General features: G+C 33.2%; 1 protein-coding gene across 1 annotated transcript in view; it reads left to right on the forward strand.

Moving 5' to 3' along the window:
- Positions 1-13,111, forward strand: part of LOC142345088 (uncharacterized) — a 23,457-nt gene extending 10,346 nt beyond the window's left edge. The window contains exons 2-6 of the mRNA XM_075397172.1: positions 266-348; positions 653-748; positions 7,018-7,111; positions 7,401-7,532; positions 13,079-13,111. Of these exons, the coding sequence (XP_075253287.1) occupies positions 266-348; positions 653-748; positions 7,018-7,111; positions 7,401-7,532; positions 13,079-13,111 (438 nt within the window). The remainder of the gene's footprint in view (positions 1-265; positions 349-652; positions 749-7,017; positions 7,112-7,400; positions 7,533-13,078) is intronic.
- The last annotated feature ends 207 nt before the right edge of the window (positions 13,112-13,318 follow it).

Genomic DNA, 13,318 nt, shown 5'->3' on the forward strand with positions numbered 1-13,318 from the left:
TGTCCCACGTGACAAACCTCGTTTTTTTGCATTTGTTTGGAATATTTGTATTTGTCAAACCAAGAGGTTAAGTATTTAGATGTATACTTTCTATAATTCGTTTTTAGCTAGCGTTAAGATTTGAGAAAAGTTAAGACTGTCGTTTTTCGGAAGCGAAAAATATAGCTGCAATTCAATGAATCGTTAATCTTGGCTTTTATCTAATTTTTGTTATTTTACTTATCATTATTTTCAAATGGTCAAATGGATGTTATTTTTTTTTCAGGTGGACTACTTCAGAAAGACGCAAGACCACCAGTCTGATTCAGAATACCAACAGCAACAGCTCAGATCCAATATTGAGTCCAGGTACAGATTGCATTTTCAGAAAAAAATGTGATATCCGGACTTCCATGCGTTCTCCAGTGTAATATACAGCATGCATAAATTTAAATCTACCATACTGCGGCTGTCTTAGTATTTTTTTTCAAATGACGGGCTCATCTAAACGTTTTCATAACTGATTTCAACTCAAAAACGGCAATTTTACTCATCTTTATTAACGCAAACTTTTGAGTTTAATTTATGCATTTATAATTGAGGCTTGGAAGAAATCATGACAATAAAACAACGATAAGAGGATTGCTGTGATGGCTTGATTAATTTGGTGCAGGTTGCTGGAAGTGAGGGATTCTCTGGTTGATCTGAGAAACCGATTCTTGAAGGAGGAGTCAGAGAGACGCAACACAGAACAGGCACTCACTAAAAGGTAAAAGATTTAAATTATCTGTATTCATTTACTTGTATCTGAAATTTAGTAAAATCGCGCTCAAGATCTTTCCCAGATATCTGAGTAAGGATGAGCATCATGAATAAATCAGTTTAATGACTTCAGTTATAGTAACGTTCTTCAAATTGGCCTCATGTAGTTCTATCTGCAAACGCACACTAAACCTCCTCTGATTAAATTATACATTTTTTGTTCTCCAGGCCGTTTGCAACTTTTTATTATCATTAGTGATTTCCTCTAACTGTTTCTTTTTGGTTTGGTGGAACAGTGTAAAAGTTTTAAGTCCACTTTGATTAAATTTTCTGGATGTACCCACGCACACACCATTAACACCATCATTGTAGACTCAAAAGAGGGTTATTTCCACATGAGCTTCCGTTGAAAGTGCTCTCTAATTAAAACTTTGCAGTTCTTGCTTACTTTACTCGTTGATTATCAAAAAGCAGCATTTTTTAAAATTTTTTAACCAACAATTTATCTATATCTATAACATTCAAAAAAGTTTTCATAATAGACGAACAGCGTTAGCAGGATTAGTTTTGGGCCAATCTTGGACTGTTACAGTCTAAAACTAATTCGGATTGTAATCAGTCGGTCTTTTTTTAAATTAAATTAGTCGATCGTTTTTTGTATTAATTAAAGAACGGAACCTTTCAAATCAATGCACAGAAGTGATGGGTTTAAATGGATTCCTATGCAGCTTCAAACTAATGCATCTAGCTTTTTACTTGAAAGCTTATGGTCGTTTTGACATTTTAAAAAATATTTGATTTTTAAATAGGTAATGGCTTATTGAACTTTGCCTCCATTCTTTATTTTTAATTTGGTCAATTTGAAGCTTAGTGTCAGCAAAGAATTAATGCTTTCTCTTGCTCTTCCTTTTACTAAATTAAGATTTACTCTTTTTTGCAGTTTGATGCTTTAAGTTATGGTTTTCTGTCTTTGATACTACTAGATTTTACGACTTTTTTATTAAAAATTTACATTTTTGCCCATTTTTCACGTTTTCTAGTTTTGTCACATTATCACGTTATTGACAAAATTTTTATCCTTGTTCAAAACTTTTTATCTTTGTTCTCTTATAGTGGGAGATGCAATAGTTTTTCAATTAAAAAAGCTTTTACAAGACAGTTTGGAACTCCAAAATTTTCAATAAATATTTTCGAGAAGATATTTAACCAGTTATTGTAGCCGTGTGAGTCCTTGAACAACTCCAGAGAAGAAAAACCGATTTTCTACAGGTTTTTACGATTCGAAGAGAAGTACTACTATTCTACAAGTTTGTCTTCTCTGAATCAATTTCTTACTACATCGCTTTCGACTTTGAACAAATAAATCTGTTTTTGAGTACTAACATTAGAAATTAGGGTACTTAGAAATTAAAAATTAGAAATTAGAAATTACGGCTGTAATAATCATTTTGTTAGTAAGCCAAGTAGCCTTCAAGTTCAAAATGTCTTTCTGTGAAGCTTTGACTCCCTAACAATTCCTTGACTCCACCCCCAATCGAGGACCCCCAAATACCCCCCCCCCCTCATACCATTCAACTTTCGACACTTCCTCCTCCTTCATTTTTATGCCGCCAATTACACCAACCCCAATAACTATGCAACCTCTCCTGCCTTATCACCAAAGCTTTATTATCAATTTTAGTTAAATTTGTTTTTAAAAACAATTTCTGGAGTATTTTTAAGCAGTAAAGTTTTAAATTTCTTCTCTTTTTACTCTAAATTGTGTTTGATGGGCAACGCTAGTTCAACTATTTACATTGCACAATTCCAAAGTTTTTTCCAATTAGAAATTATGCGTTATATAACGTGTTGCAAAATAAAGCGTGTAAAAAATAGCACGTACGCCTGGGGGGAATTAAAAGTTTTTTTTGCAAATGTTTGCTCGACTGTTTCTGATTTCTACTCAGTCTCTTGATTGGTTTTGTACATTTTGACGGATTTGACCAACTGTTTTCTCTGTGATTGAAATTTCTTCCTAAGTCAAAATCGTGATTACAAAAAACTGTAAAAGTACACTGAAAGCTGCTTCTTTTTTTCTTTCAATCTTATTGTTTGTGTATGTCAATTACATAAAAGAAGCTATATCATTGGCCTGTTTACGTTATTTTTAGTATAAATCAGCTTTTTTGCTCGTAGTGCTGCTGTATTCCCGGATCTATGTGTCATAACAAATCAGTACTGAATCATAGAATTTCCATTATGATTTTTACTATGACCAGAGTTCTGATCATGGCACTTTTTAAGACATTTCATAGAAAAATTCATAGTAAAATTCTGAATTTTTTATGAACATAATGATTTTTTCTCTACTCTTGGAATCTACTGATTCAATAATGAAAATCTATGACACTCGGGTCCGGGTTACCGAATATAAAAATCACGATCGTTCGTTTATAATAATTATTAAAAAATCTTGAACCTGGTCCCCCGGACTTGAGTCGCAGAGCTTTTCAGCGCTGAACCAGCACATTTCAGGAGTAAAAATTTAATTCAGTTCTGAAACATTGTATATCCCGAATATTTTAAGTTTCTTTATGTGCAGTATTTCTTCAACATGATTAATTTGAGGCCATAGAAATCGAACAGGCTAAACTGATCCTGTATAGTCTGAAAATTACTCATACCCCAAAATAAGTCTGAGCAGAGCAATGTCATACTTTTGTAGCTTATAACTAGTAATTACTATAGTAGTATACACACTATTTATTTTTCAGCCGATTTGTAGGCAATTACAACAAAGCCCATTTAACTCAGTGGTTACGACTTGCTACGCAAATTAAATGTTACAAATACCCACGCGGAAGTTCAAATCGCGTATAAAACAAACCATGTTGGCGGGAGTTAAGCTGAACATATTATTTATCATGAAGCAAATTTTACTAAAAAATCAGACTGGCCAGCGTAGTGGTCATAGTGACATGAACAGAGTACTGGTCATCCTAAAAAACAGAATGCATTGCTGATTCAGCGCTGATTTGCTCTGCCACCAACCTCCGGGTTCCCACTTGATACAATGCAATCAAACCCCATCCAGTTGTTCGAGAATAAATGTTACGCTTCATTTTGTTTCAAATTTTATATACACAAAAAGTGGTCTTTATTTGACACCGCAAAACTTAATCTTTTTTAAAAGCTTTTTAAAGCATTTTTTCAAAAAGCTGCTTTTTAAAAGCTGCCAATTTATTAAACAAAGATTCTTTTTTTAGATGATAAAATTGTCCAAATCCTCAAAAAAGCAAAAAATTGTTCTATTTTTCGAGTTTGTATTTAATATATGCTGTAACTTCTTTCAAGTCAAATTCACTTCATTTTGTTCATATTTAAAAATGAATTGAGAAAATGTATATATAGCTTATTCAGAAATACATTTACAAAAATTATCATCCGATTCACGTGAACTGAAAATTAATGTCTTTTGGAAGAGCGCGATCGACTGCTACAAATTATCAATAAAGTTTTCATTTTTTACAAGGTTTTGTATATACGCTATTTCTGCTTGATAAAAGTATAATTTAGCTGTGAGAATAGCTATCAATCTCAGTCGAAATTGCATGAAATTTCAAAACCCACCTTAAATCATTAGTTTGATCTATTCTTTAATCTCAATTCAATCACAATAATTTTGCGTCTTTGTCTTTCTATGCCATCCCTTTGTTCAAAAAGAAATAACTTTGTAGTTCAGACAGTTCTGTAGAAAACATAGGATGTAGTGAGTTGAATTTTGTCAAACACGAATGAAGGAGTGTTCTGATTTTTTGGAATGTTCTGAAAATATCAGAAAAGGTTTTAAATTGAAACCGTTTTCGACCAAAAACCAAAACTGTGTCTTGCGCAAATGTCATTTGACATGAAAAGATGATTAAATGATTTTTCACCCAAAATCGCTCCTGATGAAATGCCAATGGGATGACAAAGGACCCAATGTGTTACAAAAAACCAAGATGTAACCAAGATGTCATAATACATCTTTTACCCATCTAATTTTTGTCGGAATTCGATGTTGGAATGTGATCTTAGTTTCCGCAGTGATAGTTTAATTCTAAATAGCACGGGTTACTGCGAGGCATGGCCATGGCCCGTGAAACATGGCCAATTGAACCGGTCTTACGGTTCAAGCTTTGTAAATATACTTTAATACAGCATATTATGCTAAATAAACTCTCTGATAGTTTTGAACAATCGGAGCAACCCGGGTCGAGGTTTGGCGGTGAATTTTTGTAAGAAAAGCGCTGAAATGCGGAGAAAAATATAATTTTCACTGCGTATTTCGTATATATTTTTGCGGTGAATGCGGTGAATGCGGTGAATTGCGGTGAATTATTTTTTTTCACCGCGTTTTCACTATTCTAACGAAAAAGAATTGTCCGCACACGGGTTCGAACATCTGACCTCCTGCATGCCTTCCACTGCTTAGTCCACTGCTCCGAATGTCAATTACATCTTTGAAAGTTCTTTTGAATTTGAATGCGCTGAAATGTGGTGAATTATTTTTTTCAACGCATTCGCCTCTTTCACCGCATTTCTTACATTATTTTGCCACAAAAGTCGATGCGGTGAATTATTGTAAGAAATGGTTTGAATTTTGCGATGAATTTTGGTAAGAAATGCGGTGAAATGCGGTGAAATACTTATTTTCACCGCTTTCACCGCAATCACTGCATTTCTTACAAGAATTCACCGCATTCACCGCATTTCTTGCAAAAATTTACCCAAAAAACCTCGACCCGGGAAATAATGTGTGTGTTTTGGCATATTGGGTTTTCATCATAGGATATTTTGTTCTGATAGTGAGAAGGAGTTTTATGATATGTAAAAGAAGACTGAATATTACACTAAAGCGACTGCATTTAATTTTTTGTCTTAACATGTAAGCTGATGGTTCATCAAATGCTGGATGACAGAACAAAATGCGCAATGCCAGAATCCCCAATGACAAAATTCCCAATCTAACAAAATACCTAATATATGCTGTTTTTACCCATTAAATGAATTTACCAGAATTACTATTGAGATAATTTAAAGTAAACTAAAGTATACTTTCCAAGTTTTAAAGTTTATGCTTAGCTCGTTTGTCCATGCCTCGCGGGTCTTGTCCGTACCTGAGTGACCCGTGAGACTTGACATGAAGCTATAGCAGCCAAACATGGGATTAAATTATCAGCTTATCAAAAAACATGATGCTAATACTGATTGCTAATTTCTAATCGTATGTAACCAAGTGCATTATTAATAGCCGCGTCCTCAATTCCAGGCAGCTATTATAGCGCTCCTATTTTTTTTCCGACTCGAAGAGGAGTATTGGAGAAGTCCTTCTTTTTAATCAATTTTATTGGAGTAATTTTTGAAGCGGAAAATGTAACGCTTGAAAAAAATTGGGAGGGATTTTGGTGCTGAACAAAAGTGAAGAGCGGAGCGAAAAGAGAGTGGTTTTTGTTCATACCGCTGTTTTTGAGAGAGCGAGAAATTGATGTGTAAAAATTTTTTCTCTTAGCAAGCGAAATTTTTTTTGTTCACGTGCGGCTTTTAAAAGCAGTTGTTTTGCAACTTTTGATGGTTATGAGGTTTGAGTATGACATTATATTAGTTTTAGGCTTGTTTTTACTTCGTCTAACAGATTTTTGTTTCGTCGTACCCTGACTTTTTGAAATTGACTTTTTCAATGACTTGGCTCACTCAAAAAAAATGACTTCTGAACTCATTTATGGAACTTTAAATTTCATGAACATTTACTTGTTAAAAGTCAATAGTGTGCATCCAAGTAGTGCCAAACATATATGCCCTAATTCTTGAGTATTGTTTATTAGAGTCTTGAGTTTTTGATTTCGAATATTAATTCTGGGATCTTTTCCGTTTGTGCCCCCAGTACGTTATGCGCCCCCAGTTACACAGCACGTGCCATTACATAGTAAGTCATTATGTAAGAAACATTGCACGTGCATCTGAGGGGTGCAAATAAAATGCGCCCGCTAAGCTGAGGGGGCACAAACGGAAAAGATCCTAATTTTGAAAAGCCCTATTAGGGCTTTCTCCTTATAGAGCTTATGTGTCTCATAAAAATGACAGTCCAAAGCTAACCCAAAATGTCTAGTGGTCTATTAAAGGACTGGTGGTCGATCTGTCTATCTCATCTCTTTAGTTGTTTCATTTCATGGAAGGCCCCAAGCGTCTATCGCGGCTATTTTCCGGCATCATCCAAAACTTTTTGAATAAAATGTCTATTTCTTGATTTTCTTTTAGGCTGTCGGAAGAGCACACACAAATAGCAGAACAGTCGAGACAGATGGAGGATCTCAGACATGAGCTCATTAGACTATCATCATCAACCAATCAGGTAATTCTAATGCATTGAAAGTAACCTCAATAAAATGACAATTTATATATAATACAAAACCAAATTTAACGACACCATAAATTTGAATCTACGATATACCTCTAGTTGAGAGGTCGGCGCATAAAAATTGTTTTCCCAACTTCATCAAGTAAAGAGAAATTATTGAACTTGGAAAGTAGCTACTCGCTGTTTAAAATTGATCGGCAACTGTTCTCGTTATTTGTTCTGGAAAGAATATTGTTGAACTGTTGTTATTGTTGTTGATGTTTTTGTTATGTTTGATGTTTAGACGTTTGACCGTGAGAGGGTTGAGCATAGCGAGAGATTGATGAAGAGTGAAGATGAACAGAAGAGGAAGATGCACTCACTCGAGATGGAGGTCAAGAACGAACTCCTTCAACGCATATCAGATTTCGAAAAGGTACGTAGACAAACATTCGCAGCCACAATCAAGAATTATGAAAAAAATTAATTGGGAGTGGATAATGAAATGAACAAAGGGATAACTTAAGTTAATTTTAAAGATTTCGAAACGCAAAAATTCTACTTAAATTTGCTGTGAAAGCGCTGAATGCGTTGAATTTTATTATCAACGCTTAAACCTTCAGATGACCCTCAGAAAATTAAACAATTACTTGTAAAATAGCTGTGTTAGCAGACCAATCTGTTGTAACTATTTTCCGTGGAACAAGGATTAATAAATAAACCTAACAAAGAGGGTCGTTAATGTGCGTTCGCACATGATGTTCCGATCGTGCTCATCTACATTTTTGACGTAATTTACAACCAGACAATCAGACAAAACCCTAACTACACAAATTTACTTTTTCTTAATTATAAAGCAGATGTGACCTTTCTTTAATGAGAATAGGTAACAAGTCTGCAAAAAGAAGAAATAAAATAAATAATGAGGAAACCAATACGACCTGTCTTTGGTTAGACTCAGGCATAGAAACGGACTAAAGGTGCAGAATAACAAAAAAATGCAAAAAATTTGCGCAAACACAAATTATTTAATTTGAAAATATTAGATTAGAAAATATTATATTATTTTTACTACAATTGTTATGTATACTTATACAGATGAAATTGTACTCAAATGTTAAATATGTTCACCTGGGCATCATTTGAAAATCGTTGGGTTGTATTATTACGCGAATTTGCTAAACGAAGACAAAAAGAAACACAAATACTGACCACTCACAAAATAATTATCAAAATGCATATTGTCCAATTGAAAAAGCAACAGATACGACATATTATCAATAAACACGTTAAAAGTTTAATTACAAGGAAGTGAATGTGACCCCTCAATGATGAGAATAATTTACAAGTTGGCAAAAAGAATGAACGAACTGAAAAGTTCAAAAAAATTGAAACAAACTATCAGTAACTGTAAGATCTCTAAAAAGACTCTAACTGCATTGAATACGTTGCTCAATCCTCAATTATAAGCTTATGAGAACTGTCAGCTTTTAGAAAAAAATTGACGCCTACATAAAACTAAACGGGCAAAAACAGCAAATTAAAAAAATGAGAAAAATGGTCGAGGAAATTAAAAAACAAACTATTCAGTAATTTAATTTCCAATTTATGTTTTAACCGCAATGGGATTTTTTTTGCAAGAAATCGACATAAAGAAAACAGCTAAGATTAACAAATACAATAAAACAACGAAACTTTTGAGCAAACCCGTAGTCTTAAGCCAAAAATTCAGTAGCTTTCAACGGAATTCAAAAAATACGGCTATGATATCTGACATTAAAAAGTCATCAATAAGTCATCACAATAAGTCATATGACTATGAAAACGCAACAAAAACAAGCAAAAAGAAAAAATTCATTAAGAAAGTGCGAGAAGTGTCAAAACCATTAAAAACCATATTTTTTCTCTGAAATTTTTTTTCTGTGATCAATTGAATTCCTCCTCTAAGCCGGTGGGAACTGTCAATTTTAGGATAACATGGTAAGATTTCAAAAGTAAGCAAAAATATGAGACAATATCCCGAAATTAAAAAAATGAAAACTTGGTGCATCGAAGATGCAAAACATTTTAGTTGCAGTAGAAGAAAATGGGTCCTGTTATTACTCAAACTGACTTACGCTTCATCAAAACAAGTTTAAGATCGGTTAATGTTCAAAAAAATTTTGAAAATTTATTTTTTAAGTCTTAACAGTCAATACTGTCAATATTGACGGAAGTGAATAAATAAGTTATGGCTCAAATGGAAAACAGGGATGTTTGTCATTCATAGGTTATCAATAGGACATCACAATAAGTCCTATGATTATGAAAACGCAACAAATAGAGGTAAAAACACAAATTTCAGTAAAAAAGTTCGAGAAGGAAGTTTCGAAGCCATTTAAGCCATAAACCCGTCCTTATTATTTTTGTCTATTATCCACTGAACGCCTTCTCTAAACCATTGGGAACTGTCGATATTAAGAGAACATGAAAAGATTCAGAAAGCAACCAAAATTACGAAAACAATCGAAAATCTAAAAAAACTGAAAAATTGTGGCATTGAAGTCATGAAACCAATATATAGCAGATAATACCGTCAACCAGATTAAATTTGGGTTGCAGTACACAAAACGGAGGTCTTGTCATTACCCAGACTAACATACAATTGACAAAAAGTTTTATCGATTAGTAATTCAATAAAATTTTTCGAAAAGAAAATTTTCAAAAAGTTTTTTTCAAAGACTTTACAACCATTAAGTTCAATAGCTTTCAATAGAAGTCAATAAGTACGCCAAATTATGACTTAATGGGACAAGAAGGATGTTTTTGTTATATGTCATCAAACAAGACGTCATAATAATTCTTGTGGCAATGAAAACATCAACAAATAAAAGGCAGAATCCAAAAGAATCAGTAGAAAAGTGCCTGAAGAAAGCGTTGAAGTCAATTAAACCACGTTTTTATTGAAAAACTTAATCTATGAGCCATTGAATTTCTCCTCTAAACCAATGGGAACTATTAATATTAGGATAATGTAACAAGATTTCAAAAGGAACCGAAATTATTTAAAAATTTCCAAAAAAAATGAAAACTTGTGGTATCGAAGTCATGGAATTAATAGTTAGAAGATAATACCACTAACCAGATTAAATTTGATTGCAGTATATTTGATGGTGTTACCGTTATTACTGAGACCAACTTACAAGTCACAAAAAAATTTGTGGCCGGTTAATGTTCAAAAAAATGCTGAAGGACTCCCAAATGTTATTAAAAACTCAGGAAGAAGATCTCAGCCGAAAAATCTGAGTGATTCCTCGAAAGCAAATTTTTTGATTAATGTTCAGTTGCCATCATTTGATTGTAAACGAGATATGTCCTGAGCAGAACCATGATATGAAAAGTGACAAGTCTCTAAGTGACTGAAATTCTCAAAAAAATGAAAATTTTTTTTAAAAAACTCTCAAATAAAAATCGATTATTTTATGAATAATAAAAGTCCTCATGAGACAAAAACTGGCGGTTTTATTGCCTTTCGTCTATTAGGATCAGAAAACTGTTGAAATCTGTAGCGTGAAATATAATTTTGAATTAACCTTTGAATAAGAAAAGTCTTATTTTGAACAAAAATTCCGTTAAAAGTGAACAAAAGCATGACAAATATCATGCGTTCACGCTAAACATTAAACTTCGATAACTTCTCAAAAAATGAAATTCAAAAATTATTTTTTAGTTTCGAATTCTACGCTGAACGAGCTTTTTAATGATACCACTCACATTTCTTTACGATGAATATATCGATCGACCGAAATTGTCTGAACAAAAAAAAAGATTTGATATTTCCTCCCCCAAATGTGGGGTCGGAACAATTATTAAGCTAAACTTCTCAAAACTTCTCATCAAGCAAAACTTTTCTCATGATACGTAATTACAAAAGTTCACTTTCTCGCTAGTGGTTTTTTTTCACATGCGGCAATTTTACTTTGATTTTTTTTTCAATTTCATGGGTCGGATTTTTTTCTAAATGGTTTTCCCAATCCATTCATAGTTTATTCTAGGCTAAGTTTTTTGGTTGAAACCAAATTTCTCTTTCTTGCCTGTGGTGTTCCTTCACATGCGGCATTTGACGCTGATTTTCAGTTTTTTTTTAAATTTTTTAACTGATTTTTTTTTGGAAATGGTTTTTCCATTTTACTCATTGTCCGTTCTAGGTCTAGTATGTGTTTAGCCAATAAAATTTTTTTGAAGTGTGCGTCAGAAATTGTCCTGTCATGTTTTTTTAATTCGTCGTTTTGATCGATGATTCTTGCGACCATTGACTTTTTCAATTTGTGTGCGTGACGTCATTTATTCTGGTTTAAATGCTGGACTTACCTCACTTCTGAACTCTTTAATGAATTTTAAACTTTATGAACCTTTACTTTTGCCTTTTTACCTTTTTGCCCATTTTTCACGTTTTCTAGTTTTGTCACATTATCACGTTATTGACAAAATTTTTATCCTTGTTCAAAACTTTTTATCTTTGTTCTCTTATAGTGGGAGATGCAATAGTTTTTCAATTAAAAAAGCTTTTACAAGACAGTTTGGAACTCCAAAATTTTCAATAAATACTTTCGAGAAGATATTTAACCAGTTATTGTAGCCGTGTGCGTCCTTGAACAACTCCAGAGAAGAAAAACCGATTTTCTACAGGTTTTTACGATTCGAAGAGAAGTACTACTATTCTACAAGTTTGTCTTCTCTGAATCAATTTCTTACTACATCGCTTTCGACTTTGAACAAATAAATCTGTTTTTGAGTACTAACATTAGAAATTAGGGTACTTAGAAATTAGAAATTAGAAATTAGAAATTCCGGCTGTAATAATCATTTTGTTAGTAAGCCAAGTAGCCTTCAAGTTCAAAATGTCTTTCTGTGAAGCTTTGACTCCCTAACAATTCCTTGACGCCACCCCCAATCGAGGACCCCCAAATACCCCCCCCCCCCCTCATACCATTCAACTTTCGACACTTCCTCCTCCTTCATTTTTATGCCGCCAATTACACCAACCCCAATAACTATGCAACCTCTCCTGCCTTATCACCAAAGCTTTATTATCAATTTTAGTTAAATTTGTTTTTAAAAACAATTTCTGGAGTATTTTTAAGCAGTAAAGTTTTAAATTTCTTCTCTTTTTACTCTAAATTGTGTTTGATGGGCAACGCTAGTTCAACTATTTACATTGCACAGTTCCAAAGTTTTTTCCAATTAGAAATTATGCGTTATATAACGTGTTGCAAAATAAAGCGTGTAAAAAATAGCACGTACGCCTGGGGGGAATTAAAAGTTTTTTTTGCAAATGTTAGCTCGACTGTTTCTGATTTCTACTCAGTCTCTTGATTGGTTTTGTACATTTTGACGGATTTGACCAACTGTTTTCTCTGTGATTGAAATTTCTTCCTAAGTCAAAATCGTGATTACAAAAAACTGTAAAAGTACACTGAAAGCTGCTTCTTTTTTTCTTTCAATCTTATTGTTTGTGTATGTCAATTACATAAAAGAAGCTATATCATTGGCCTGTTTACGTTATTTTTAGTATAAATCAGCTTTTTTGCTCGTAGTGCTGCTGTATTCCCGGATCTATGTGTCATAACAAATCAGTACTGAATCATAGAATTTCCATTATGATTTTTACTATGACCAGAGTTCTGATCATGGCACTTTTTAAGACATTTCATAGAAAAATTCATAGTAAAATTCTGAATTTTTTATGAACATAATGATTTTTTCTCTACTCTTGGAATCTACTGATTCAATAATGAAAATCTATGACACTCGGGTCCGGGTTACCGAATATAAAAATCACGATCGTTTGTTTATAATAATTATTAAAAAATCTTGAACCTGGTCCCCCGGACTTGAGTCGCAGAGCTTTTCAGCGCTGAACCAGCACATTTCAGGAGTAAAAACTTAATTCAGTTCTGAAACATTGTATATCCCGAATAATTTAAGTTTCTTTATGTGCAGTATTTCTTCAACATGATTAATTTGAGGCCATAGAAATCGAACAGGCTAAACTGATCCTGTATAGTCTGAAAATTACTCATAACCCAAAATAAGTCTGAGCAGAGCAATGTCATACTTTTGTAGCTTATAACTAGTAATTACTATAGTAGTATACACACTATTTATTTTTCAGCCGATTTGTAGGCAATTACAACAAAGCCCATTTAACTCAGTGGTTGAGACTTGCTACGCAAATTAAAT

The sequence above is a fragment of the Convolutriloba macropyga genome, chromosome 8 (genome assembly GCF_964194025.1).
Source record: "Convolutriloba macropyga chromosome 8, txConMacr16.3, whole genome shotgun sequence".
Lineage (NCBI taxonomy): Eukaryota > Metazoa > Xenacoelomorpha > Acoela > Convolutidae > Convolutriloba > Convolutriloba macropyga.